We start from the raw sequence: 12,254 nt of genomic DNA on the forward strand, positions 1-12,254 counted from the left end.
TTTCTTGCCACGCGTGTAAGTAAAAGCTTACTTTAGTTTGACTTGATATTTAGAGAGGAAGATGCCAGTGGGGAAGAAGCCTGTCAGTTTGTCGAGCCTGCCCCTGACAGGTGGGGTGCGGAGGAGCTTCTCTGGTGATGAAGAGTTAACTCCTCCTCCATATCGAACTCTTCCAGCACAGACAGCCCTGGAGGCCTTCCCACCTCCCAGCACTAGCCAAGAGTTCAGTCCCAGCCTCAAAACAGGTAATTAGTCACATCAGCACCTCAGGTACTACAGAGGGTAAAAGTCTGGGGAGGGTGGTGGGAGACAAAGCATGGTCTGGCATGACAGATGCTGACTCATTAAATTTTTCTTTTTCTTTCAACCAAAAAATTCATTTTCACTAGTCCTTGGTAGTCACTTCACTAAAATGAATCATCAGGAAAGGATTTTTATTTTGTTCTAAACCACTTCTGAGCTTCAAATTAGGGTAAAGCTATAATTTCAGTTTATGGAATTGTGAGACAACTTGGACTATTTCATGGTTTCGTTAAAATGGTTGAACGTTTACATTGCAGAATTCTGTGCGACTTGACTCGGGGTAGAAATACGCTATTAGGAATTGATCTGATTAATCAGATCCAAAGATGAGGCTTCGTTCATAGCATTCCATAGCGTCTCATTCATTAGACAGAATGTGTTTTGTGTTGAGTAGTTCTCATAGTAACATTTACCACAATCCTCAGTTGAATAATGTGGACTTGGAAATCCAATAGTTTTGGTGTTGAATTTGAGTAAAATTAATTTCCATAACCTCACTTTTGTATATTTATAGTGATTAAGTAAATTACATTTAACTTGAATTTAATTGGTTAGGCCAAGCTGGTAGATTGTAAGGAAGACTGCAGAAGTTTTGCCCTTTGTAATTGTTAAGAACAGACATATCAGAATGGCTTCCCATGCGTGCAATGAACTTTAGATGTGAGTACAGATCAGATAGCTTGAAAGCCAGAGTAGTATCGGCCTTGGCATATATTCTGCCATATCCTAACTACTGCTTTTAAACCAAATTGTTTTATCTAACCAGCATTCTTTAAAATGCCTTTATACATTGAAAACCCAGGTGGGACTTAATACCTAACTCTCTTTTCTTATTCCTCTGCTAATTGGTTTAGTAATATTTTTGCATCTCAAAAATATCAGCCTTTTTTTTTTTTCCATTTTAAGATGTATTCTTTAGCTTTTGCCCCACTAATAGTGTAATAGGTCATTTGATCATTCCCAAACTGTTTCTTTAATATCCTTATATCTAAAACAAATTACTGTACCTCTTTCGTATGAAAAATAGATTAGGACTTCAAATCCAAGTTTCTGCTCCTTAATGGAAAACTTTCAGAGTCTATCTAAAGAACATTTCAATTTCTTTTCTTCTTTATTTCTAACTTTTTTCTTTTTGTACTTGTTATTTATGAAATAGTCTTCTTTAACCTAAGTAACTGTAGCTATTAATGAGCTCTGAATATCTTTGAATTTTTATTGGATTTTAGATATATTTTCTTTAAGCATTAGACTGATTTTGAAGGTATGTGTCACGTTTTTGTGAGAGCTTATTGATTCCCATAAAACAGAACTTCTAGGATTGGCAAAACCCAAGAACTTAGAGTAGGCACACAGGATGGAAGCAACAGGCCTCTGTTGACTTCCTTCATCCTCCAGTGTCTTTAGTGTCTTCTGAGCTGGGGGGCACATCCGTGAGACTGGTGTGATTTTACCCTGGTTAAACTCTGTAGGGACTATATGTTGCTATCTTAACTATCTAAAAGCTACAGCTTGATTAGCTATTGAGAGACTTCTTGCTAGGAAAATGTGATTTCCATTAATCTCCTGAAACGTTAGTGATTAGAGTCAACAAAGTGACTTCCTTTTAAAAACAGCTAAGAAAATGCATTCATAGAAAGTGAAATTTAGCCACAAGATCTATTTTATTTCATCTGTCCTTCATTGAGAATAAGGCCCGGAGAGGAGAAATGATTAATGTGAAGATACCAGACAGGCTTTACTTTAGGTTCCATGAAAACAGTGAAACTTTGCATTAAAACATTCCACATCTGAGTGAATGTTTCACCATTATCTTGAGTTGCTTTTTTTTAAGCACATCATTTCTATATTTTAACATGAGTAGAAGTGTAACCCAGAAATTTGTTGTTAATGGTAAATACAGATAGTTTCAGGATGTGCTTTAGAATCTCAACTTAATCTTTCTTACATTAAAAAAAATACATCTGTTTGAATGGAACATGTTTGGTCTTGTAGCACAGTAATTCTTTTTTCATTCATTTAGCCATCTGATCATCATATAATAAGATTATTTTAATCAACCTTTTATTGTGGGTACTGCACCTTTAATGAAACTTGTGTTTTGTATTGTTTTGTTTTTGATGTGTTTATTTTCGTGGTATTATTCAAATGTCCTTAACAATTAATGCATGTTGGTTAGATTTGAAGGATAACTATTATACACTTGAGATTCTTCATAAAAGCATTTTTATTGTACTAAGTAATTTTTTAAAGAAAGAACCGCACAGTCTTGTTCGTTTTACTTTTCAACAGTGTGGTGTTTATTTGCTGTTATTATAGTGTATTCGCTTTTCTGTCTTTGGGCTGTTTTTTTAATGTCATATCAAAACAAGTAGCAAAGTTAAGTAAAATAAATTAGCATCTCTGATAAGATTATTCTTTAATTATTAAATAAGATGTCAGTCTTTTAGTTAGTAATTTTGTAACTAAAATCAGGACATGAATTATTTTTCTGTGAGTGCACTATTTCACTTTAAAAGTGTAGCTATTTTAATATTGTTCTACATGGTGACACTGTCGAGTTATTGCTTTATGAAAACTTAATTGGCTTACTACTCATCTAAATACTCTGATTCCTGTCATAAATTAACATTTTTTTCCATAAAAGCAGTTCCCAATTTACTTTCCATATACGTTCATCCCCTCACTCCATTGTAATGAGAAGATCCATCGTGGAAGAAACAAAAAATGTTTACTTTTTAGTTGGAGCCATTTGCCCGCAGGAGCAAGTCGATTATCTCAGTGCATCACACTTTGTACACATGTATGTGTGGCAAGCATTAAGCTGCCACACATGAAGCAGATAACAGCCAATCAGTTTCCACTGATCATAGCCCTTCAAGAATGCCAGCCTCATGTTGCTAGGTCTCCCTACTTTTCAGGGTTTTATGTGAAATCTCTTTGTTTCAAAATTTTCAGTCAAATTTCAAAGAACCATGGGGCACAGGCGAAGTGGGGGAAGCACAGTTTGTGACCTCTGATTTAGCAGATCTCTGTGCTGAAGAAGCGAAAGTTAGCACTGCTCACCGTGGGCTTAGACTCCAGTGAGTATGTTAACATAAAACATCACCTGATCTTTAAATTATTTGAAGGTACCAACTCAGTTTTGATTAAACAATAACTCTTTAAGAAACCTGAACACATCTCAGAGGTTAGTTATTAAGACTAGTTTTTAACACCTAACTGAGATACCTTCATTAAAAAGATAGAGAAGTAATTTTCAAAAGGGAGTTCTTTAGAAAGTAGGGAGTAAGCCACGGGGAAAGGATTTAGGGAGATCTGACGTTACTGGGTAATTGTGTTGAGGGACAGTAATTTAAGAGGGGTTAATAAAGAGGAAAATCTCATAATTAAGCAACCTAAAATTTTTGCCTAAGACCAGTGCTGGACCCAGCAAAGAAAAAATTCCTTTGTCTTCATCCTGTACCATCCAGACCAGGTATTAAAAAGCACTCTGCTGTCACTAGGAATTCTCACTAGCATGACTTGAGTGGCTATTCAGAAATGTAAACCCCACTGAAAATACTGGTAAATGAAAAATAAAAATAATTATTTATTTTTCCGTAAAAATAAAGACCAATTAGAACATAACCTGTTCGTAAATTGAGGACTGCCTATACTGTTGGTTTGTTTTCATTAAAAAGCCAGTCATCAGATAAGAACTGTTAAGTGATCCCATTGGTTATGTTAACCGTTTTGTGCCAGTGATTTTCTCATTGCTGATGTCAGGAAATTTTTAGTTTTACCTCAGATGATTTTAATTTTAATGTAGGTGTTTATCTAATATCAGATTTATTTTATAAATATATAAATTATATAATTTGTATTGTATTTCTAATTTAGCATTTAATAATGTCAGATTTATCTGTTTTCTTCTGTGGGGAGCCTTCAATAAAGGTGTACTCCTTGGAGATAGTAAGATCTTAAAGTCTTAGTTATCACATTTATTAAATATTATATTTAAGAACCATGCAAGAAATACATCGTTTGTGTAGACATAAAAGCGAATACTTAATCATAAGAATTAGTGATTACTATTACCTTGGAATATTTTGTTGAAGATGTCCATTTTGCAGTGTCTAATATGCCATATTGTTCTTTTTTGGAACTTAACTACAAATATTCTTTGAAAATTAAAATTTCTTAAATGCTATACTTCAGGGGGTTAATTTTAAGAGTTATTGAAGAAAAGAAGAAGTCCTATTAACCGTAAATCTGATCGAACATAAAGATTAAAAGCAATATGAGTATTCCAGAAAGGCTTCATAACATCTCTTACATTTCTCTCTTTCATGCAGTGACTACATTGCAGCTGAAGGAAGAATTAATAGATGGAGAGGATTATAATTTCCTCCAAGGAGCATCTGATCAGGAAAGCAATGGCTCTGCCAACTTCTACATTAAACAAGAGCCCTGAGGTGGCTCAGAACTGAGGGTGGGAGGGGAAGACTTTTACACAGGACTGATTTGTAATCAATCCAGCTGTACAGCGGGGCTATTGTACTGGGACATTTTGCTAAACATAGAAAATTTCAGTTCCAGATTTTTCAGGTGGGTGGGGAAACTATTTTAGTCGTGGGGGGAAATTTTTCAATTTATAAAGATGGACAATTTTTGTGTTGTATTTGAAGCTTTTGAAAGAATTTTGTAATATTTTCCACGTTTGGATTTATGTGCATTGTTAACAAGAACTGAAATTCTAACTTTTTTGGTAAGATTTAAAGTTTAGGTAGCAGGATTGAAGGAAATGATTTAAGGAGGATATAGTTGTAAATGCAAGTGAACTGTCATTACAAATGAACCTTTTTGGTACTTGTTGGGAGATTTTGGGATTTTAGAAGTTAGACCAGTCACATCTCCAGCTTCCTTTGCTGCAGAAATATGCAACTTAACCCCCTCGTGGAGGAGGGTTCATCACCACATAGATCATGGAAGGGGGAATCAATTCTGCTTGTTGGCATTTTATTGCAGCCCATTTTAAATGTTTGTACAGAAATGTTTTTCATTCTGTGAAAATTTATTTGGAGTTCTATATGAAACTGGAAGAACTCTCGATACTTTTATATGTTCTCCTTTAATTAAAAAATGATTTAAATTATCCTAACACTAAAGTGTTAAACTGGAATGGTTGACAAGATATACAAGATGTCAGTCTACATGTTGAGGGGTTGGGGAAAATGCAATATTGTCTTAAGTTTATTTCATTTTTCTTAACTAAAAAATACCCCCCAAAAGGGATTCTGATCAGTTCTCTGCCACTTTCCTCCGTCTGTGAGATAATACTTGGTATAACCACACCCCAAAACAGATGTTCTGAATTACCAGATTCAAAGTTGTTTAAAGCCAAAATAAGTTTAGATTTCAAAATCATTCCAGCTCTGCTTTTAACTATCCTGGATTTGTTAGAAAACTAATTTGAAAGAGAATTTAATTTTCTTAAAATTCCATATATATAGTATGAATTGTCTTTATTTGTATTCAGAATTAATTTTAACAATAATAAGTGATTTGGACCATTGTGAACATTCCCTATTTTAAAATTCAAATGGCTTCCTTTCAAGAAAAGGATCTAAGAGTAAATTGGTGAAAGGTTTGCTCTCTGCATTTTCTAACTTTCTGAGTTGTGACTGAATGAGAGAGCTCTAGCGTTTACCAGTGAGGTTCATAAACTAAACTCTCAGGAATTATTGCATCTGTTCTAGAAGTGCTTCTGGGTCTTAGCCTGGCCTCTTCAGAGTGGTAATATTGACCATCTCCTCTGGAATATAGGTAGGGCTAATTAGAAATTAATCAAAATGATTAAAATCTACAGTCCTTCAGCCTATGAAATGCTTTAAAAAATGTTAATGGAAAGCCCCAGGAGACCATTATAGGTAAGATTTTTGTTTGAATTTTAAAATGCATAGAACGTTAAAAACCAGCAATTTATTTTCTAAAATATTGCTCTACTTTTGGGAATAATAGCATTGGTAATACGCACAGGTTTACCTCATTCTATGCAAGAGGGGTTAATAACATAAGATTTTGTAGTTGCTACTGGAAGTAAAATTTGTTACTTTATAGTCTAAGAATGTGTGGAATCGCATGTCAACATTTCTTAATACTATTTAGGGGCATAAATGCAGATCATATCAACGCCAAGTTGATTCTCATGTGTCAAATATATGTGAATTCAGCTGTTAAATTACTGGATATTTATCTTAAACGACATTACTGAGAGGGACCTACTGTAAATGTGACATCCTCACACTTCGCAAGTCTTTAACTTTTAAGGATCTTCCCATAAATTTAAAGCCTAGAATACTTCCAAAGCAAGAGTTACAACAATCTTTATTCTCAGGCTTAGTGAATTAAACCCAGGACAACGATTCTATGATGTGGGTGCAAGAAGCCAGTCATACAGCATGCTCTACCAGTACCTGGGGTTTAGGGGCTCTATGGGGAACTGAATAAGTCAGAAGGGATTTGATTTAGAGCCTGGTAATTAGTTCTGTGAAATGCTCATTTGCAGCCAGGTTTTAATAAGCTTCCAGTTCTAGAGCAAAACCAGGTTCTGAGCACTTTTGAATTTCCCACCTATTCATGAAGTGTTTCTTGTCTTGATCCCATGACCAACAGTTAAAGGTTGGTAAGGACTTCCTACAGTCTAAACACATTCTGAAGCCCTCTTCATAGTTCAGACTCGCACTCCTACTGCCAATGAACAGAAAATAAGTTAACGCAGAGGAGATTGATATATTAGCCATAACTCCAGTTGTACAACACAATAGCCCCATTATCTTTACGGTTCAAAATGTACTGCTGACCTTGGGTTTGTACTTTGTTTTGTTTTGTTTTGGTTTTTTTTTGTTTTTTTTTTTTTGTTTTTTTTTTTTGCCTGTTAGGATTATTTGGGGATTTTGGTAGTTAAAGTCTTTAACCCTTTCCTTGCTGTGTATGAGGAAAGCTAAAGCTGTTATCAACTTATTCTACGGATACTAACACGGGTTTTCAGTGTTTGTTTGTTTTTATTATTATTAATTTTGCGTGATGTGAATACCCTCTCCCATCAATATTTGTATTATGGTGCTATATATTTGGTAATGATCCTTTACTATTGGGAAGGGATTTTAAAAATACTGTGATTAAACTGGGTTTCTTTCTTTGATTTTCATATTTTAAATAAAGCCACAGTCATTTATACAAAAGAAAAGCATCTGTCCCTGGGCAAATCTTTTGAGGACAGAGGACAAAGTAAACTGTATAAGGTTTTTACATCATTTCTGTATGTATTTGATATATAGACCAATATCTGTACAAATTTAATCTTTTATTTTCTTGGTAACTTGTGATCATTGAGAAAGTATGTGAAACTTTCTCAGGAAGTGTATATAATGGCGTGAAAAATTCGTTCAGAGAAATTTATGTTCCTTTCATTTTTACCAAATTGCAAATTTTCAGCATGGATGTGAAAAGCATTAAAATTATAACTTTGTGTACAAGATTAAAATAATTCACTAAATTTGCCCTTTTTTTACACAAAATAAAATGTTAAAGTTAAGTTGTATTTGAGCAATTCTTTAATATTCTTTGGTCTTTGAGGGATTTCCTTATTGATTCAAAATAACAAGTGCCTTCTATAAGAAGGCAGCGGCCCTGTGAAAGATCAGTTTCTTTCTCACAGAACCGGTAATCTGATATAATGCAAGCCCGTGAGTGAGTAAGAATTTATTACTTGGGAAGAGAATATGGGTGGATGTATGGGCAGGGTTTCATTTGAGCCATGGTTTCACAGACAGCTGAGGGAAAAGGCAAAAACCACAGCAGGAGCAGAGATGAGTGTGGACCTCTTATGGGGGATTCAAATCACATTAGTTAGAACATAGTGTTTCAGGGTTGGCTTGCTTGCTGGAGGACTTCTTGTATTTTAGCTCCAATAACCTCAGCAGCAAAGTTCATAGATGTAAATAAATTTTCTGAGCCAGCTGGTGCTGTTTAAATTAAGCGGGATGCAAAGATGCCTCCGAATTTTATGGACGTAAGGAAGTAATGACTTGTATTGGGCCTCTTCGGGAGTTAATTTCATCTCACTTTAGAAAAATACAGTGCATCCCAAGAGAAACAAAAATAGAACCCAATTTCTGCCCTGTTTTCTACCTTAAATGGCTTGAACAGTTGCCCTAATAAATTAGAATCACAGATTGGCTCTCCTTTAGAAATAGACATTCTTTAAACCGTTACATGCCTCTTGAGAAGCTAGTTTCCCAGTGTACTTTATGCCCAGAATATTGTTTTGAGAGTAACAAGTGTTTCCCCCAAACAAGTAACTTTTTATCTGTGTTGTTTATCCAGCTTCCTGAGATAGGGAGAAAACTATTTCCTTTTTTCAGATTGTTACTGAGGCTGGGGGTAACCCTTGTTGGCCTGTTAAAAATTCCAGGCCTCACAAGCAGGCCAAACTAGGGCTTGCCTACTGACAACAAATAGATAATGTAAAAAATGATGCACTTTAAATGATGTGCTTACTGTGTTCAAATGAAAGCTTTATTAAACGCATGAAAGGTTCTGCATAAATTGTCCACTTTACACACCTAGCTAGTACAGAGGACTAGGTCCAAAACCCAAAACCTTCCTCTAGAGGCAGTACTTTAAATCTCACCATGGTCTTATTGTTTCTCATTCAATTCTATGAAATCCTAACGTCCGAATCCTTCCTCTCAGTTCTCACCACTCCAAATTTGACTTCACTTAAACCTTCCAAGTGCAGGACTTTCTCATGTCACTTAAGTAACTATAAAGGCAGTAAAGCATAGTGGCCAAGAGCATGAAGTCTCATGCTCAGTTTGGAGCCTGATGCCTTCACTTATTAGTCATGTAACATGGTTCAGTTTCCTCAATTGTAAAATGGGGACACTAGTACCAACCTCCTAAGAGTTGTGAAGGTTAAATCAATTCATACATGCAAAGTTCTCAGAACAGCTCCGGCCCAGAGTAAGCTCACACTTAACTACTGCTGTTACTTCAAGTACCATAGCCAGTGTGCATAAGGATCATGGAGTATGCATTAAAATGCAAATCCCCAGGCCCACGCCAGTATCTAGAAGCATGTACCATCTCTAAACATGGGATTAAGTTCTTGTCGAATATATAGAAAATGTTAAACTTTTCGTCAGTTATTGATTTGAAACTAGAATCCTGGCATTTATACCAAGTTGTCAGTATATTCCTTATCATCGTCTTGTAGTGTAGTAGTATGCATTAAAAATGTAATCCTGAGACTCATGGAAGTGGCATTTAGCTTTCACCACTTTCCTAACAGAAAACAGCTATTCATAAACCCATATATTTCTATAATCTCCAGTTTTTAAACCAGACTCCAGGTGATAGGTGTTCTTTGGCATCATTTTACAATTGTACCAATCCAGCCAAATTAACCTTAAAAGCAGAGAATATGAATTTTGTAACTGCTCACTGCTTCTGGCCCAGGAAACAGGCATAACTCATGCCACAGAAGATAGAACCAACAGGGTTGCGTGGAATAACTTGGGTACCAGCTGTGGGCCAGGTACTAGGTTAACTGCTTTATACACATTTCTTTAAATCCTGCATTGCAGCAGTATTATCCTTATTTTAGATGTCTTTAGGCTTCATTTCCTCATATTTAACTTGTCCAATTTGCAGTCAATAAAAGTGTAAATCTGGATGACTAGTCTGTTCCACTCAATCTTTCAACAAATTGTACAGAAATATACATTTCTATAGCCAAAGAGGTTGACAGATTATGTTCATTATTTCCTTATTTATTAGTTTCCTTACCAGTGCCACACAGGGCCCTCTGCAGCCTCACTACTTTCCCACCTACAGTCTTGAAGTATACCCAGGTGCTGAGAAGCATCAGAGCCTTCTTCCACAATAAGCAGGAGTAATAAGTTCTGGATAATGCTACTCTAGCCAAATCACTTCTTCCAGCTTGGTATCAAGTAAGCACAGAAGGCTGCACCCAGTTTCCGAAGGCTTTATTGGTAAATATGCTTTAGAAAAGAAAGATCGATCCTACTGCTTCCAAGTCAATGGAATGAGCTGTGTCCAGGGACACATCCAAGCGGGGTCAAAATGGACTGATGCTTTGTCCACCTCTTATTCATAGATCCAGTTGAAAGCACAAGACTTGTAGTCAACCAATTCTTCGGGCTTAAACCATAGGCTGATTTCTCTCTCAGCACTTTTCACTGAATCACTACCGTGAATGATGTTCCTAAGAAAGAATGATTACAAATTAGCACATTTCAAAGCGCGAAAGTCAGTTTAATAGATAAAGCAAAGGATAGCCACTGCAGACCTTTTCAACCGAATTGCCTAGAAGCAGGAGACTACCTCCAAAGTATTTCCTCTTAAACTCAACTATAGGTTCAACTTTATTATTTTTCTAAGTTTCCCCCTTCAAAACAGTACTTGTACCCCAAGAATGCCGTGCCACATTCCTTCTCAAATTCTGAAAAACAGTCAAACCAACCAAGATCAAAACCTGATCTAGATGTGATATATTCATTTTATCAAGAGCATTTTCTGCTGCATTTTCTTACAACACTAATACACTTACAAGCCTGACCAAGACATTTAGGCTTATTTACCTGAATTTCATAACTGTAAAGTTTTTGTATAGATTTTGTATAGGTGAGGGGACCAAAACATTGACAGACTCATGGATACAGCACCCCAAAGGGCACATCCAAAGCTAAGAACCCTTTCATTCCCCATACTCTACACTTCCTGCTTTGTTTCAAAGGACCTACCACCACGTGCAGCTGCTTTGTGCAAATATCTTGGTTAAAATTTGAAGTAGCCTACAGAAGTAGCTATTTAAGAACACTTTCATCCAAAGAATTACCACCTAATTTAAAAGTTTAAATTTTTCTAAAATTGGAATATGCCAAAAATGTTTGTTTTACACCCCATTTAAATAGCTTTGAGGAAAAGTTATAAGTGCTCCACAAGACTTACCTGCCAACTTGAATGCAAAAGTCCCCACGAATGGTACCCGGCTTAGAATCTGCTGGATTGGTCTCCCCAAGCATCATTCTACCTGTCTTCACCACATTCAGTCCCTCCCAGACCTTGACAGTAGGGAAAAAGAACTGCATGAGATCTGCCATCAGGACCATTAGGAACAGCTCACATCGACCAGACCAATCAGTGACATGATTATCTCCTAACCTCAGTAAATAGTAGAGACCTATATAAAATACTCCATACTCCATCCCGAGTTTATTGCTAGGATACAGAAAAAAAGTCTACCCAACTTCGGGACTTCCCAGGCTAGCTGAGATAAACAATACTGAAGAATCCTTATGTAGCCACAAATACTGAGAGGAAATTGTGATGAAAGGATAGAGAAAAGTGATCAAACTGGAAAAGGAACACAGGGAAGGGCATCCAGAAGACTGCTGAAGCAAGAGATGGCAAAGACTGGCATGAAAGGAGAAAGTGTATTCCATGGGAGAACATAAAGGTCATCCTCAGTGAACAGGAAGTAGATCTACTTTCTCAATTTCTGTGCCTCCCTATTGTACCCTCTTCTTCTAGTCTCTTCACTCCCAATTGGATATTAATGCCACAGCAATAAATAGACAGCTTTGTTTCTAGCATGAGATTACAGAGAACTTTTTCTAAGATCTGATTCCCCTTGCTTTTTCCTCCCAAGCTCTTAGTTGCTCTGTTAACTAAATAACTCCAGCAAGCTCCATTTGTAAACAAGGAATGTGGAGTTGCTGGGGAAGATATCTAAAAAAGGGACACGCAGGCATTGAGCAAGCCCAGTTATATATCAGCCAGCCCCTATTTCCCTTGGTTTCCCCTCCTCCCCCGCAAACACTTACCATGGCCACAACAGGCCCTGAGTTCATGTATTTCACCAGACCTGGGTAGAATGGGCGGTC

The 12,254-nt window shown here is 36.3% G+C and overlaps 2 protein-coding genes across 30 annotated transcripts in view; one reads left to right on the top strand and one right to left on the bottom strand.

Moving 5' to 3' along the window:
• MBTD1 (mbt domain containing 1) overlaps nucleotides 1-7,840 on the top strand; it is a 57,694-nt gene extending 49,854 nt beyond the window's left edge. For 27 of the 29 annotated variants that reach the window (XM_023533530.1, XM_023533523.1, XM_023533533.1 and 24 more), the window contains 2 exons: nucleotides 54-245; nucleotides 4,638-7,840. In XM_023533530.1, the coding sequence (XP_023389298.1) occupies nucleotides 54-245; nucleotides 4,638-4,756 (311 nt within the window). In that variant the 3' untranslated portion in view covers nucleotides 4,757-7,840. The remainder of the gene's footprint in view (nucleotides 1-53; nucleotides 246-4,637) is intronic. The other 2 variants (XM_023533548.1, XM_023533549.1) reach the window with 1 other exon arrangement.
• A 2,477-nt stretch (nucleotides 7,841-10,317) lies between these two features.
• Nucleotides 10,318-12,254, bottom strand: part of LOC105295427 (nucleoside diphosphate kinase A) — a 12,643-nt gene continuing 10,706 nt past the window's right edge. The window contains exons 6-8 of the mRNA XM_011365102.2: nucleotides 12,195-12,249; nucleotides 11,320-11,432; nucleotides 10,318-10,573 (exon numbers count right to left, since the gene is read on the bottom strand). Coding sequence (XP_011363404.1) covers nucleotides 10,456-10,573; nucleotides 11,320-11,432; nucleotides 12,195-12,249 — 286 coding nt within the window. The 3' untranslated portion in view covers nucleotides 10,318-10,455. The remainder of the gene's footprint in view (nucleotides 10,574-11,319; nucleotides 11,433-12,194; nucleotides 12,250-12,254) is intronic.

The sequence above is a fragment of the Pteropus vampyrus genome, unplaced genomic scaffold, assembly GCF_000151845.1.
Source record: "Pteropus vampyrus isolate Shadow unplaced genomic scaffold, Pvam_2.0 Scaffold104, whole genome shotgun sequence".
Taxonomy (NCBI): Eukaryota; Metazoa; Chordata; class Mammalia; order Chiroptera; family Pteropodidae; genus Pteropus; species Pteropus vampyrus.